Here is a 17960-nt window from a genome sequence, read left to right as displayed (position 1 = left end):
CCTAAATATCAGATTAACGCTGTACTTGCTGAAATGAAATGATTTTTAAAATCACAAGATAGCGTATACGTCGTTCGAGAGTCGATCAAAATAATTCACAATCACTCAAACAAGCTCCTGCACAATTGCAATACAGTACATTTCACTGTTCTGATTAAATGTGGAATATTATGCTACATGTTTTTTTAAAGAATCATTGCGACAAACAACAACAACAACAACAACAACAACAACAACAACAACAACCACACAGAAAAAAACAAGAACAAAACTAAAACAAATAATACAATTATATAACTTGAACCTCATCAAGTACAAATAGACTGAATATGAGGAAAATGGTACACAGATTGATGTGAATACCGTGTCTAGTGGTGAGTGGAAAAAGATGTAATGTACATTGTATATAAAAATCTCAACTCCAAAAAAAGAACTGTGTATCGTGATATCGATGCGTAACGTGCTTAGCACTTCCATGACTCTCCCTCTCAATGACCACCACTCCAGTGACACAGGGGCAATGTGGGTGTGGTTAAATGGAAATGATGGACATAACTTTAACATCATTTGTGGCCACGATGCAGCTGATGTGAAATGCTACAAGAATGCAAGTGTTCCAAGAATGTTATCCAAAATAGCAAGAGTATATAGGGTGATTTTTAGATCTATATAAAAAAAAACTCGCATTTTTTCTCGGAAATGTGTGGACACGTGCAAAGCATGTAGCCTGTTTGACCTTGTAATCTCAATAACCCTCCAGTCTAGTCTAGTCTGGAAGTCATTATAGTATTATATACCGTACCCTATAAATCATCACAGTCTAGACTTGCTATCAAATTCACAACGACAGCAGATTGTCAGAACATCGTACAAATGATAGGGTTGTAAATCAAATGATGTATACCGTTTATTCTTTGAACGCATTGTTGATGAGTAATCTCGGCTTATCAATATACAGTAGAAAGTTATCTAATCCGGATTATTTTGATTTTCTAAACATCATCATCATCATCATCATCATCACCACCACCACCACCACCGTCGTCGTCGTCGTCGTCGTCGCCGCCCCCGCCGCCCCCGTGTGTGTGTGTGTATGTGTGTGTGTGTGTGTGGGGGGGGGGGTTGCTTGACAGGTACTCACAAGTATAATCTTGAATTAAAGGTCCATAAAACTAATGAAATGGGTGTTGTGTTTCGCAAGAAAAAAGGCCTTAGAATAGCTTGAAAGCAATGATCAAACTGTGCAAATGGTAGACTGTTTTAAATTTCTTGGCACATCAATTTAAAATTCAATTAAATGGGAACGTAACAAAACTGCAAATGTTGACAGCATATATTCTTTGTGAGATATATGGTCTGGTATTTCTTCGATTCCAGACTGGTGTAAAAACCGATATACATCATATGTGACTGGGAAACCTGTCAGTGTTCGTCTTGTACTCAACATTAAACTTCAAAAAGAAATCCAGAAGTTGATTAAATTAACGAAATGACAGAAGAAGCAAGAATTGTGAGACAGAAGATCACACTAACCAAGCACACATATAACAGAAATAGACATACAGAGATGCATCTTTGACCAGTCATTAGTAAATGATGAATTTACACATAAAGAGACAAGTAATGACTTTATAAATATATTTGAACACACACACACACACACACACACACGCACACGCGCGCGCGCACACGCACACGCATGCACGCACACACATACACATACACACATACATACATACACACATACATACATACATACATACATACATACATATATACATACATGCATACATGCATGCAGGCAGGCAGGCAGGCAGAAATTAATAAAACCATTCCATAAATTTTCCAAAGAATGATTGATATGCAACTACAATGCCCTACTATATGTTATCTGCTGTACCCAAATACTCTCATATTTTTTCGTAAATCTTCAAAAGTCAAAATGAGTTCTCAATCTAGTTGTCGGTGGTCGAGTGGTTAAACCCTTTGCCTTGTCGGTGTTGTTTTGAAACTAGAATGCAATACTTGAGCTCTTTCCTGTCTAGTCTTTCATAATTATTTAATAAGTGTTTCTACTTCACTACTAGTAAGGATGCGTTGATAAATCAACAATCGTTTGAAATTAGAATTCAATAGCAAAAGTTCCAAGTCCTTTCACTGGTTTAGGTGGTAGCGGTGCTGTTCACGTGTCACAGGAAAGAAATGGGTTTAAAAAGGAAATCATAACACACGTACATTGTTGTCACACTTGGCTGGCAATATTAAACTCACAGACAAAAATATCCTCTCACATAGTAGACGACTAACCAAGAAGATGTATTATGCAGAAAGAAGTTTATTGTTTACACATTGAAGAAGCAAATATCATATAACTATAATGTCTTCAACAACTCTCCATTGAACCTTTAACTCAGAAAGTATCCATTTATTAGTAATTTATGCCCTTATTCCCAGAATCTAGTTATGTATACACTTGAAACATTGACGTTTGCCAATGTCCTCAAACTCATCTGCCTAGCATGTAAAAGTTATTAAATGGTAAAAGTGTGTTCATTATTGTTACATAATATTTCAGGAACTTGACAGTGTTTACATAAATCTAAAAGAAGTACAATAAAGAAACTACACTAAATGTTAATGCTCTACATTATATGGTCATATTGTGCCATATTCATAGCCCTGTCTAGTCCTGGCAAAACTTGAATTCTCCATTACTTCCCCAGCCAGTGGAATATCCGATGTTGTTAACAGGCAAACGGTTGGGATCAGGCCATACCATAAATGGTGCATGGCCTTCTCTACCAACCCTGGTAACACCATTGTTGTAGGTTATCCAAAATCCTCTGAATTCATTCGGTGACAGGATGCCAGGAGTACTAGCTTCTACGTTGTCATGGCCCTGTTTAAAGTCAACACGTGTAATAGGTGATGATGATGCAAGATAACGGTATTGATATGTTGTATCGGTAGAAAATACCAATGGCTTACACTCTACAAGCAATATGAGTAAGATGTAATAAAATAGTTTAGGTCATTTGTTAACTGCTGGGTTAAAAGAAAATCCTGGAGCGAAAACAACAAACACATCTAGGTTCAATTCATGTGAAATGTTTCAAATAATCGTGCTTAATCATGGCAGTTGTTAAGTGTTTGAATTTCGGCTTGAGACTGAATTTGACCGCGAATATACAGTGCAATATATTATAACATTACAGCAAATAGGTAAAAATCCTTGGTGTAGCAAAACAGTTAGTACAACAACAACAACAACAACAACAACAACAACAACAACAACAACACCAACACAATATTATTAATTTAATGTTAATACAACAGCAAACAAAAAAACTCAGTAAGAAAACAAAAACAAACAAAAACAAACTAATAAACTAAATAAACACATTTTAATAAATAAAAGTTGTCTACATAACAAAAGATAAATAAATCATTGAAATTTAATTATTTAATTAATTAGAGCACATCGCGATCAACGTACGCTTCACCTACTGTAAACTATAAGAATAATTACCTGCTATCGGGTCATCCATACAGAATACGAATTGTCCATCACTTCCCCAGCCTGTAGAATATCCGAGGTATTTGACGGGTAAAGGATCGGGGTCAGTCCATTCCATAAATGCTTCCTGGTCTCCTTCTTTACCAACCCTGATAACACCATTGTTGTAGCTAATCCAAAATTCTCTGAATTCATTTGGTGACAGGATGCCAGGAGTACTAGCTTCTACTCTCAGTTCGCTGTGTTTGGCACGTCGTATGACAGATTTCGTATTTCTCCATCCACCAATAACGATCTCGTACATGGCAGGCTTGTCCTGTGGTCCAGCAGAGAGTCCAATATGGGCATCATTCTTTGCTTTAACTTTGAAGTTTACCGAGAACCCAATTAGGGGTTTGTCGAAATATCTAAATCGGTATGCTGTATCGGTTTCGAAAAAGCCCAATTCTTCACATGCTGAAGACATAATTTAAAGTAATATATCATATGCACGGTATGTATGTGTATGTATGTATGTATGTACGTATGTATGTATGTATGTATGTATGTATGTATGTATGTATAACGTGTGTATGCATACATACATACATACATGCATGCATCGCATTAATGCACGGATGGATGGACGGATGGCGTACTGAATGACTGGCTGGTTTGATGGATGGAGGATGATTGGGATGAATGAACTGATGATGTAGATATAGGTGATGATAAAAACATGCCAATTTCGTGAAACACAAAATCAACATTGATATGGAGTGAATGTGACTGCATTGTTCCCCGAGTTTAGGCGACAAGAAACATTGGTTACATCATTGGCCAAGTAGTTATAAAGAGAAATGTATGGTGGTGTTTGAAGTGACATTGCAAGTCGAGTTCTAAAAAAAGTGCGACTGTTTCATTTCATTGAGGTTGGCATCAATGTTCAGGTCTATATGGTTTAGTGTGGAGAATTAAGTTTATGAATAATGTTTGTGCATTGCTGTTATTTCAGGAAGAATCGATTATGATTTTCTTGTCATTAGAATTGTGTGTATGTTTTTTTTTTTTACACATTTAATGACGTCCGCGCGTTTTACATTGCGGATTCTTATGCGCATGACATAGTCGGTATCGGTGAGGAACGATACATTAAATTCTTAAGTAGTCTTCTGTCGAGTGTTTGTATTTTTGTAAAATAGTTTATAAGATTTAGTTGTCATCACATGTAGGAGAAACAATGAATATATTATGATGTAAAAGTAGATACACATATTGTCGTATAATGTATGTTTTCTTGTCCAGTGTCTGACACACACATAAACCAACTCTACATCGCGTACGCGGTAAAAACACCTAACTTTGTACACACGCCTACACAGGTTCCAATATTGAGACTGAGTTAAAACTAACAACTATTATTGCGCGCTAAAATACATATTTGTCATTCAATAACGTCAAAATGTGGAAACCCTGTGTCTATTGCTGACTACATTACTTTCGGTTTCACGAAATGTCGTTCCTTTTAGGACATTGAGATAAAAAATAAACAGATTACATTATATAAAAAGAAATGAATATGCACGTGCTTAGATAATAAAATACATGTCAGGATTTCTAGACAGAAAATAAAATTCACATAGTGTTGACGACAGAGTGTTACAATTACACTTCACATAGCGTTGACAACAGAGTGTTACAATTACTCTTCACATAGCGTTTAGATAAGAATCTATGGTTAATTCTAGTAGATTTCGTCAAGACCTATTGATAAAGAATTTTGAATGACAATTTGTAAGAAAATTTAGATATTGGTGATGTTATCCATTTTTAGCGATTTCTAGCTTTTTAGGGAACATGGTGACCCCTTTTTTATTTTCAGATTTGAATTCATTGCTATAATATTCTAGACACGTGCAAATTTCACTTTGAATCTGTGGTTTAAATGAAATTAGGAAAAATAATTTGTTTGAAATCTTTGAATACAAGTACTTACGGACATATTCTTCTTCTCCATGCTATGACATGTAGGGGGAAATTGACAAGTGATCAGAAACTCGAATTGAAAGAAAATTATAACAAGTGAAAGTGAAAATGTCGCATTTGTGTAGTATCGCAACCGATTATATTGAATTGCACATAAACAGACAACACTTGCGGATGTACACGCATCCACATACATACATACATGCATACATACATACATACATACACACATACATACATACATACATACATACATACATACATACATACATACATAGAAGTGCATAAGAAACGGGTGACAGTCTCGACCAATAAATACAATCCGACGTTTTGAATCAATATTCTTTCACATAGGATATCAAGGCAGGATATACAGTAGGTCACCACCTGACCTACACCTGTATATCTACACGTAAATATGTTATGGAGTAGAACGAGGCACTACATGTTCTTATTAATGGTAAAATGCGCGAGGAGAGATCTAAAAGTCACGCACACTAAAATTAAGAACCCTACAGAATACGCCTGAACGATAAACTAAGCGTTGTCAGATATTAGGGAATGATGTTAATAATCTATTAATTCCATGGAGTTCCAGCGTTCCGAAAAATGATGTCTTCCTCCTTCAACCTCATTCGATCCTCATCACCAGAAACCTTACAAATTCCTGAAATAGACATATCTGATACACTGTGATCGTTAGCAATGAAATACACAGATACAGGATATATAGTTACGATTCTTTAAATTTGTCTGGTGAAACGGAGAGATTCCACGAAACGATCACCAAGACGACGTACAGTCGAATCTATATACAAAAAGCCACATTTCTGGCATGTAATGTAATAGTAATACACTATGTTAGTACTGATACAAGTAAATCTACTCGTAACAGGCACACTGTTCTTATGACCAAAAACATGATAAGTATTAATAATGAAACGACATGTGCCACATCGAATACGATTGCATGGAAATGAACTAGCATTAACTTCCAATCCATGTTGTTCTGTATGGACCACCATATCTCTAGATTGGTATCATGACGCCAAGCTGTTAACTGTGCTTCAGAAAATAATGAATTGTTACCCTATTGCAACTTAAGATTAAATCTGGTGGGAAAGGGGTGGTATTAGGCCAATATGGGAGATCGTTATAACTCGTCTGTTCATGTGAATTGATACAAGCTTCCATTGACAACGATAACACCTTCTCTAAAGCCGCATTGGTAACCGACACTCGGTAGCCACGTTGGTGGGAAGTACGTGCAGACCTTTCCATGAAATTCAAATCGCTACTACAAATACGACGTAATCGAAGTAATTGTGAATAAGGAATGCAATCTTTACACTTACGTATACACACACATACATACGTACGTAAGCTTGGATTCAAGGTAAAAAGACAAGAGTCACTATCACTGCCTTTAAAAGGAAACTATTTTCTAAGTGACTGCAGTGTTCGTACGTACGTTCTCTACAAACAAGTACTTACCACAGCTACGGCGAAAACGCCAACCAGAAAGATCAAAACAAGTGTTCTCGCCATGACTAGTAGACTCGATGGGGAAAGCACATCAGACGCAGAATTTAAAGACCCCTTGAATTGAAGTAATGCCTTAATAACTCATTTCATATTCAAATGAAATAGGAGTGAACAATTGACGTGTCAGGGGAATAAAAATACTGAATACCCTTATATTTATTTAAAGAAGTTAATTTAGGCACTTGTAACAGCATAGTCGATCCTGAAAAAATACCTGCAAGCATTAATTCTACAAACACCAAAATTACATTTATTACATTATATTTTGATGACGTTTCCAGTTAGATATTATTTGATGTAAAGAACTTAAGTCGGTAGTCATGCAACTGCACCACGTCCTGTGTACCATGACCATTTGAAACAAACGTACATCGTTTGGCATGATATGAAGGGTCTATATCATGGAACGTGAAGAGGAACACTCTAGCGTTTGACAGTCGACATTTCGACTATTGTTTGACTGCGAGGACAAAGTGGTGATTTATCCTAGGTTGTGCCAACTGTTTTTCCTAATACTCTCCTGTGTGAATACGAAATTGAAAACAAGTCTTCATAGAAAGCATAGTCCCTGCCCTCAAGTGTGACTGAATAAAGAAATTGATTTGTGGGAACAAATAAGTATTACAAAGTGTTTGTGATAATGCAGGGAATTGCTGAATTTCATTAACAGAACATGAAGATCAAGGTCTGGGTAAAAGGCCAATGTCTAATAGAAAGGTTAAACCTGGTCACATAGGGGTAGACACTTTAATGTAGTCTCCATGTATTAACGTGTTTGAGTTAATTGGTGAATCATGGTTGCTCACTACAGATATGGCTGCCATTGAGTGAAAAGTGATATGAGCACCAGAAGTTAAAGCATGTGTATATTTATCTGGGTCTGCATTATCTATAGACATGATCTAAAAGACATTAGCCAGACACACAATGGCTACAGAGTGTCTGTAATATGTAAACACTATGAATATAGTATATCCAGTTATGCAGTATTAAATATATAGCAATTTGTTACTACAAATGTGGCTGTAATTTAGTAAAAATTACATGAGCACCAAATATAATGCTTGTGTATACTTCTTTTCTTCAATATTACTTGCAAAATATGATGACAACGCCGAATGTCGGGTATATAAGGCCCCCTAACTTTGTGGGGGTTATTGTCAAATTTGAATGCAGACTGTTAAACAGACAACTGCCGGTGCCTGGGATCTGGGATCCTATTTTGCATATAACTGACTGTATGTTTGGTGGAGAACTTGTGATGACTCACTGGCAAGTAATCACCAAATATAAACATTCCCATATCTGGGCTTTTCACATACAAATGCCGCATATTTGAATAATCCTGAATGACACACAATCTAAGCAGCTGTTTGCAGGGGGATTTGTCTCATTTGGAAAGGTTTTTTCATTCTATGAAACAAACAGACTGATTTTCAACTAATTTGTGTATCAAGTTATCATTCTACGACATTCACAAACAATTTGTACATGATAAATGACCTGTGTGTTTCTCGGAGCACAGAAAAAATGCTGAAAACAAGACCCAGAAGCTAGTGCTCTGTACAGCAGTTTGAATTTCCCGTATTTGCATAGATTAGCCATAATCCTCTTTATATAAGGCAGTTCTGTCTTTAATGCAAATTCTCGCAGTTTCTTGTAATAATGTTATGCTCAGACATCGAAAAGACTCATCAAGAATAAAATTCAACTCTGAAAAAACTTAAACGGCACTCAAGTACGCTTCTTTTATATGACAATCGAGCATGTTGACGATAATCATGATCAGAACCTAACACTGGATATTTGTGCCGCGATACTACGACACATCATCGGACTATCGGAACGCATATTATAACACTAAGAGCTAGATCAGAACAGGCCACAGTAAACAGTTCTCAACTCGTAGCTCAGTAACATGCATTTTCAATATAATTATTGGATCGGAATGGTTTGGGGTTTTTTGACAAATACATGGCACAATGTCTTGGAATATTTGTAATCAACCTTTGAACGGTAAGTTATGGAACGTGGAAAAAACATTTAGCATTGACTACAACACAGCTGTGTGAATACTCGACTCACGGGACATGCAAGTAAATTTACAGTTTAGTTTATAAATTATATAAACCGCAGACAAGTAAGAAGGCCTTCTTACTTGTCTGTGTATAAACGCACAGTATACAAACCTGTATTCAACTCATTCAGTATATTTCAACCGGGTATTGGAGTGTTTGAGTTATGCAGTAAATATTGAATTTTAACTACAAATATGGCCACCATTCGGTCAAATTTGCATATATAAACAAAAACAAATTAAGGTACATATGTAGCATGATATCTCACCTTTGTGTCAGGTTTGAAGGAAAACAGATATTGCACGTCTGAGAAATGACGTATTACGGACGCACGCTCAGATGGACAGAAGGTCGGATGGACGGAGCCCATTGCAATAGTCATCGGGGGGGGGGGGGTACACTAACAAAATTTAACGCGAAGATGAGGACCGAGAAATTACATATATTTGTTAATGCATCCATGCAAATCAAAATATAAAATAATATTAACTTTTACCTAAGTCATCACACCACCCTGGCAGCATGAGGAAGGCAAACTCACAATCCCATTGTGAAAAAATGGAGAGATTCCAGTGTTTTGCTTAATGCCGGGGAACATAGGTAAATTGATGGGAGAACAATGGTAGCTATATTTTGTGCGGGTAGGTAGAGGAGTTTGGGTGAGCGAGGTGGGTGGGTGGTGGTAACATATTGTGTATATTATGTGTATATGATTGTGTGTGTCTGCAATGATTGAGCAATGCATGACCATTACACTTGCAATGAAACAAAGCAATTAGTTATACTTGGCTTTGAGATGAAAGTTCATATGAGAAATCGGGCGAATTCGTCACAAAAAATGTAAGATATTATTGGCTCTCTTTTCAAAGATGTAGTGAGGGCGAGTAACTAATTGTTATAGATCCTATTAAAGAATAAAGAATTATTCGATACAAAAAGTGAGTGGGGGTGGTGGTAAGACAGGGTCACACCATAGCACAGTCGAGTTTTATTTAGGCCATTCTATGCAAATGTCAATGTTTCTTGAACGATGCATCTTTGATATAAAATATTAGATGTAATGGACGATTACAACCTGAACTTTTATGCTAAGTCGACTCACGTCAAATATCGTTTACGTATCTTATTTGACTGGGTTAATTCAGGTTTTACCACAGTATGCATACATCTACTCATTCAGTATGTTTATCTACAGATGGGTGAATACTGGGTATACGATATTACAAGTAAGTCATTATATCTATATTAAAAAAAAAAAAAAAAAAAACATTACAAAAAAATTCATTTGATTTCCAGCTAGTACAGCTTACGTAGACTTTAGAGTCACTCTTGTTGGTATTATTTGCTTCAGGTCAGTTATTTCAATTCGGTTTTACTTTTTTATTTTTCCATAAATAACCGATAGTTTCATTATCTGTCAAATTTCCATTTTGTGCTATTTATTGTAACTTTCTACTGTTTGTTTTTAAATATAAGGGTATGCTGTACATCTATTTTTACATTCAAAAATTGAACATAATAAACAATGTAGTACAGATATTTTCTCACCAAAATGGATATGAAGTTTTCTTCAGAATATTTGAAAGTCTTGAACTAAAAGACTAGTCGCTTGGGTACGGTTTTTCTTCCCTAATCGTAATTTTTCAAAAGAAATAACTACACTATTAACGGCTACAAAACGCCTGACTGTATATGACGTAAGGGAACAAACAAATGGGTGACAAAACCAATCTTTATTTTATTTCCAAATAAAACATTTAAGGTTACATTTCCAAGAACAATACATGATGGCTGAAATGATCTTCCATAGCGGGGAATCTGCGCATGTACATAAAATATTCAGGGTTAAGAGGCTACGTTTTTGCAGTCAGTAGTGTATCAATTTAGTGTTGACAATGACAAACGTATTTAGCCCAGACATGGTAAAATTAAACTTGTTAGACAATTTTGAAAAAACCCAACTAAAACGATGGCACAATAATGATTGAAGGCCATTCTGCATCATCATCATCATCATCATCATCATCATCATCGTTGTCTTTTGCTGCATTTACCATTCTCCAAAGTCATTTACATTCAACTTTCAGTTCAATTATTTGCGAGTGCATACATGTACATTGTCCATGTCTGTGACGTGAAGAAAACTTTGGTTTTCATATATACTCAAATGTCAGTTTCTTTCATCGTCAAGAAGAACAATGTCAGCATGACGACAAATTGAGAGACGTCTGACATTAGATGTAATGGACGATTACAACCTGATCTTTTATGCTAAGTTGACTCAGGTCAAATATCGTTTACGTTTAAACATGTGCTCACTGGAGAGTAGATTTTAGGGTGCGGTCTTATTTGACTGGGTTTATTCAGGTTTTACCACAGTATGCATACATCTACTCATTCAGTATGTTTATCTACAGATGGGTGAATACTGGGTATACGATATTACAAGTAAGTCATTATATCTATATAAAAAACAAACAAACAAAAAACCATTACAAAAAAATTCATTTCATTTCCAGCTGGTACAGCTTACGTAGACTTTAGAGTCACTCTTGTTGGTATTATTTGCTTCAGGTCAGTTATTTCAATTCGGTTTTACTTTTTTATTTTTCCATAAATAACCGAGTTTTTTTTTATTTGTCAAATTTCCATTTTGTGCTATTTATTGTAACTTTCTACTGTTTGTTTTTAAATATAAGGGTATTCTGTACATCTATTTTTAAATATCAGATTTATACCCGTAGTGCCACAAGTTATTGCCTGAAATAACCGACGTCATACATGCCTGAGATAAAGGGGAACATGTTAGGGAGCCTTCAATTCAGTAATTGCATGGGGACGGGGATGGGTGAAATCAAACCAGGTCTGTGGACGGGGATGGGGGAAATCAAACCAGGTCTGCGGAATGAAATGACCCTCCCCTGTTGAAATGTTTCAAGAAAAACATTTTTAAGACCGTCTCCATCTGGCGAACTTGTCAGAGCTCAAGATTAGTTCTCATGAGGTCCCGGGTATTTTGGTAATGAATACGTATTGGTGTGTCAGCCTACCTCCGATCGGGATATGTACCGACACTATCAATTTCAACCATATGGTATAGAATCTAGCGTGACTTACATTAAAAAAATGAACATAATAAACAATGTAGTACAGATATTTTCTCACCAAAAAATGGATATTAAATAATTATGTGGAAAATGAAGTTTTCTTCAGAATATTTGAAAGTCTTGAACTAAAAGACTAGTCGCTTGGGTACGGTTTTATTTCCCTAATCGTCATTTTTCAAAAGAAATAACTACACTATTAACGGGTACAAAACGCCTGACTGTATATGACGTAAGGGAACAAACAAATGGATGACAAAACCAATCTTTATTTTATTTCCAAATAAAACATTTAAGGTTACATTTCCAAGAACAATACATGATGGCTGAAAAGTTCTTCCATAGCGGGGAATCTGCTTTTGCATGTACATAAAATATTCAGGGTTAAGAGGCTACGTTTTTGCAGTCAGTAGTGTATCAATTTAGTGTTGACAATGACAAATGTATTTAGCCCAGACATGGTAAAATTAAACTTGTTAGACAATTTTGAAAAAAAACTAAAACGATGGCACAATAATGATTGAAGGCCATCATCATCATCATCATCATCATCATCATCATCATCATCATTATCATCGTTGTCTTTTGCTGCATTTACCATTCTCCAAAGTCATTTACATTCAACTTTCAGTTAATTATTTGCGAGTGCATACATGTACATTGTACATGTCTGTGATGTGAAGAAAACTTTGGTTTTCATATATACTCAAATGTCAGTTTCTTTCATCGTCAAGACGAACAATGTCAGCATGACGACAAATTGAGAGACGTCTGTGTTAATATTAAAATAATTCTTAAAAGCCTGAATAATACTATAATTGAGACTTCGTCAACTATACAACATGGAATTGTGCACACCGAAATATGAGTAAGATATTGTGTTTGAACACATCTAAATTATCCAAGGTATAGTAGCATGCCACAACTGCTACTAACTTTTGTCTTATTCAATGCTCTTAGGAGCACCTACTGCACAATGCAATACAATGTATGTAATTTACTTCATTCATGAGATTGTTTTCAATATCACTATTAAGACGCGAAGATGCCCAAAGTTCAAGGTGCATGAAAGTAAACGGTGAGGATGTTACTTTGGTGTGATAAGAATATTCTCTTAGATAAACTCCTGGCATCGATTCGTAACGGCCCAGCTAAGCTGCTTGTTACTCGATTGCCATGTTCGTTAGTGTGTTAGGCAGAATTAATTATAAGTCACGGGTGCGCCCTACCCCGGCCGTAAAACCTGATCGCTACCTGATACAAGTGTGTCCAGCAAACACTCTATCCCTTTCGTTCTTTTACAGTACTCGTGAAAAGTTGAAATATTGTAATGGCAAGTATTTGTGAAACCGACTTTGACCTTTGTGCTACCCCTTTAAATCTGCCTTGCATTATGTGTCGTTTAGTTTTTCAAAGGAAGTAAGGAGAAATAGGTTTTATGGAAAAATAAAACAAAAGTAAACCCGAACTGAAATGACTGACCTGAAGCAAATAATACCGACAATAACGCCAATAACTACACCGAGTGAGGAAAGAACGCCTAAAAACAATGAAATTATTCGCGTCAAACAACATCATAACTTGTGGCATTAAATTAGGATTGAAGAGACATGAGCTAAACCAGAATGTTTTGTTAATGTGTTTCTATCATATTAAGGATTACATTGTTATTTTATGTATGCGGGAAAAAAATCACTGTGTGTTTCCGATAACATGCCCTCAGGTTGGAATTTTATTTTATTTTGTTTTATCTTTTTAATTGCTTTTATTTTTTGAAAAATATTGCTTCGACTCAAAAACAAAGTCGATACCCCTTCTGTGAGTTTGATGAAATATGTATAAATATCACTAGGGAAAGATCACAGACGTGTACGTGAAAGCCAAGAAGTTTAAGACAAAGAATTACGTATCTGTTTGTTTTTAAATGTATAAAAAATGTTTAGGGACGAAGGATGGTCGGTTATCGGAAACACTTTGACGTCATCTACTGGAGCTACTTTAGTGTCTAAGATGGGGATACTGTTATCTTACTATGATTGTTCCATAGTTAATTGTATGCTGCAGTAGCGATCTCTGCTATTGATGTAGTCATGGAATTAACCTTACCTTTCTTTATAGATGCGTTGGGGTCATCTACATATCGATACCACCACAGGGGAGTCAAATGTTAGCGAGGGTCTCTTTTTCGAACATCTCCATGTAAACATTGGCCACAAAATGGGCGATGATGATACTGGCGAACCCATGGCAGCACTATGGCGCTGACGATACATAGTACTATAGACGAGTTATGTGTTGTTTAGACAGAATTCTGGGAGTTTGCAGATATTTGCTGTTGACATGGGGGTTCTGTCTTGGAAGCAGAATCAAATACGTTTTTGTTGTGCCAAAGGCGAGTGTATGTTTGTTGTGTGTGTTTCCAATGTGAAAAAAACACTCTGGTATTTGTCTTTGCATCAAATTTAATACGTATACGTAGGAATGGGAAATCCCTGTGTGAGTAAAAGGTTGTAAGTTTTACCTAGGTGACGTACGATATTACCATTATTTATGGTGCAACTGTACTCTCAGAGTTTATATCAAAATAATAGTTCTGGTATAAAGTTATATTAGTCGTATATTTTATAGACTGCTGCTTTTCCTGTCTGTCTGTCTGTCTGTCTGTCTGTCTGTCTGTCTGTCTGTCTGTCTGTCTGTTTGTCTGTCTGTCTGTCTGTCTGTCTGTCTGTCTGTCTGTCTGTCTGTCTGTCTCTCTCGCTCTCTCTCTCTCTCTCTGTCTGTGTGTGTGTGTGTGTATGTGTGTGTGGGTGTGATGACCACTGAACATTGATACATAAACATGAATTAATGCAATCGACGTGAACCAGTATTCTAAATCATCAGTCATGAAATGAGAAAACGCTTTCAACAGCAACTGGAGAGGGCGATGTTGTCAGTCATAGCTCAATCATCAATACGTTATAACCATAGTGTCCTTTGATAAGCGTAGGCCACAATAATTCACAAACTCTGAAACTAGCTAATAGGTCCTGCACAGTTGATAAATATTTCACTGTTGATTAAATTTGGAATGTTATATTAAAAATCTTTTTAGGGTCATTGCGATAAACAACAACAACAAAGTTCAACAAAAACAAAACAAAACAAAACAAAACAAAAGAAAACAAAATAAAACAAAACAACTATCCTGAACTTCATCAAGTACATTGCAATTGCTTTCAATTTGTTTTGATGTATCTTTTATAATTATAAACCTGGTGAAGAGCCGGTCTGGGCTCGAATCGTAGTGGAATAAAAAAGTTTCATTAAAATGATGATGTCTGGTCTTCACTGTTCTTGAATATTAGGAAACCGGTAGATGGGTCGATTGAATACTTTGTCTAGTGGTGAGTGGAAAAATGCAATGTAAATCTCAACTCCAAATAGAACTTTATATGGCGATAACGATGCGTACCATACTTAGCACTTCAATGGGTCTACCTCTCATCAATGATCACAACTGCAGTGACACTGGGGAAATGTGGGCGTGGTTAAATGGAAATGATGGACATAGTTTTAACATCATTTGAGGTCACATCGAAGCCAACAAAGGCAATTATTTATAATTAAAATGATGTGTTCCAAGAATTGTATCTAAAATATCAAAAATTACTGGATGATTTTTAGATCAATATGAAATCTTGCATATTTTGTTCTGAAATATAACTGAAAACGATCAAAGCACGTAGCCTAGTCTGATCTCCTGACCTCAATAATCTGCCATAGTTTCATCATATACCATGTCCCTCATACACCGTCTAGATTTGCTATGGAGCAAATTGTGGTCTAGCGCTGCACTAGATGGAATTCAATGATTTTTAAACTATTTTGTCAGATATAACGACTTACTCGTAGTACTGTACACCCTGAACAGAATCACCCGTGGGTAAACTAATTTATGTAACTGTACATAGAGTATGGTAAAACAAATCCAGTGAAATTGTGTTTTGGGTCCTCACTCTGAGTCAGACTCCGCAGACGATCACAATTTCAAGAATTACTGTACGACGCATGAGCATAGATAAAATGAGCCGCTAATTAACATATGCAATATCTGGTTAGCGTCGTAAACGACACCCTCTTTTACCGCACCTTCCCAGACATATCGCCAAGAGGTCGCGAAAGAAATAGTCTTGGTGAGCCAGCCTCTTGCCATTGAGGGCATAACCCCCCCTACTGTTATTGTTTATATACGTCACTTAGAAATTCGACGATAGCCGATCCGATTTCAATTTGCGAGTCTTCCTGGATGAAATGTAAGCCTTTCACGTTCACAACTCGATGGTTTGGCCAGTCTTTCGTTACCTTCTTGATGGAGGAGCTAAAGAATCCAGGTTCTCCATTGACGTAGAGTTTAGGGATGTCCTTGCTTTAAGACAGCCATTTGCTATAAGCATTTACGATATCTACCACGTCTTGTGGACCATCCGTCTGTATAGGGATTTCTCGAGGCCATGTCAGCGTTGGCCGACGGGATTCACCTTCATCGAGGTAAGGCATGAGATATAAACATCCCTCTCATTCTCGGAAAGTTGTCGCATTATTCCCCCGGGAATTCAGATGTTCGACAAAGATGTTGTTCTTTAGGACCATCGCCTCGCCATCCAGTATACGATTTACAAGCATGACCAAACGCCCAAAAATATAAGGGCTTTAATTTCAAAACATTTGTTAATATTGTAAAAAGTGATTCCTATCTTCACATGAGATTCTTGTCTGTTAGTCTCGCTACATCCCTCATTTAATATCATGACATTACATTGCTTTCATAAACGTTATGATTTGAAAGGTGGCTAGAAAGTAGATTTGGCAATTAGGTCAAATTCAGAAACATATCAACGATTGTTTATGGGGTACATGTATATGCAGGCCCCTATTGCAGAATAGGGAACTTGCAATCCAGACTGAGCATGCTCAGACGCAAAGGACTATGGGATTATCTGTGGTTATCTTAATACCTAATCTGAAAATAAACCTCCCACAATGGTCAGGGTGACTATGAATTGATTATGTGTGGCTACAAACAATGTAACAACATTGTTTATAATATTAATTGATTAGTATTTATTATCACATTTCCCATGATGCAACATTCAACATGGCGAGTTTACAAGTTCCCTATTGAAATCGTGTTGAAATCTGTTAGATTTAACTTCAGTTATAAACTAAATCCGACGCCTTTACTGCTCTTTATTTCACTATTACTGGCAGGTAAGTATATTGAACGTTTATAATTGGAATGAAAAACAACAATATTTAAAGTGGCCATATGGATGACAAATAATGGGTTTTTTGTTTAGAAATAAATCTGACAAAAGAATGTGAATCAACATATACCACTGATGTACATGTGTGTAACTCAATACATAGCCAAAAATTAAACGATCAGTGTACGTACAATAACAAACTTTTCAGACACTTTCTAGTTTTTTTGCAATTTATTGAGTTACAAACATGCACCTGTATACGTTGATTCACATTCTTTTGCCAAGTAGGAAAACATAGTAGAGTTGTTTTATCAATAAAAAAATCCAAAATAAAATACCGCTTTGTCGTCCATATGACCACTTTTTTTTATGGATACTGGATATGATGGTAATTCATTTTGAATGACGATATCGATTAATCAAAGATATATCAATATAAATACTTTCTCACACAGTTGGATCACTTCCAAGGGCAGATATTTCACATACAAATCCTACACCATTT

At 36.1% G+C, this 17960-nt stretch overlaps 1 protein-coding gene across 1 annotated transcript; it reads right to left on the bottom strand.

The window, feature by feature from the left end:
- Positions 1-2683: 2683 nt before the first annotated feature.
- Positions 2684-3983, bottom strand: LOC144436799 (C3 and PZP-like alpha-2-macroglobulin domain-containing protein 8). The gene is made up of 2 exons (XM_078125659.1): positions 3530-3983; positions 2684-2991 (listed from the first exon to the last, which is right to left on the bottom strand). The coding sequence occupies exons 1-2, from the start codon at positions 3981-3983 to the stop codon at positions 2684-2686; spliced, it is 762 nt and encodes a 253-aa protein (XP_077981785.1).
- Between the last annotated feature and the right edge of the window lie 13977 nt (positions 3984-17960).

Source organism: Glandiceps talaboti, chromosome 6 (assembly GCF_964340395.1).
Source record: "Glandiceps talaboti chromosome 6, keGlaTala1.1, whole genome shotgun sequence".
In the NCBI taxonomy this organism is placed as follows: domain Eukaryota; kingdom Metazoa; phylum Hemichordata; class Enteropneusta; family Spengelidae; genus Glandiceps; species Glandiceps talaboti.
This window is presented reverse-complemented; position numbering and strand designations above follow the sequence as displayed.

Excerpts from the sequence above, each read along its gene's own strand:
- LOC144436799 (XM_078125659.1), bottom strand. The coding sequence starts at position 3,983 with ATGTCTTCAGCATGTGAAGAATTGGGCTTTTTCGAAACCGATACAGCA. Across the intron at positions 2,992-3,529 it reads TATGGATGACCCGATAGCAG|AGTGTAAGCCATTGGTATTT; the intron begins GTAATTATTCTT and ends TATTGCTTGTAG.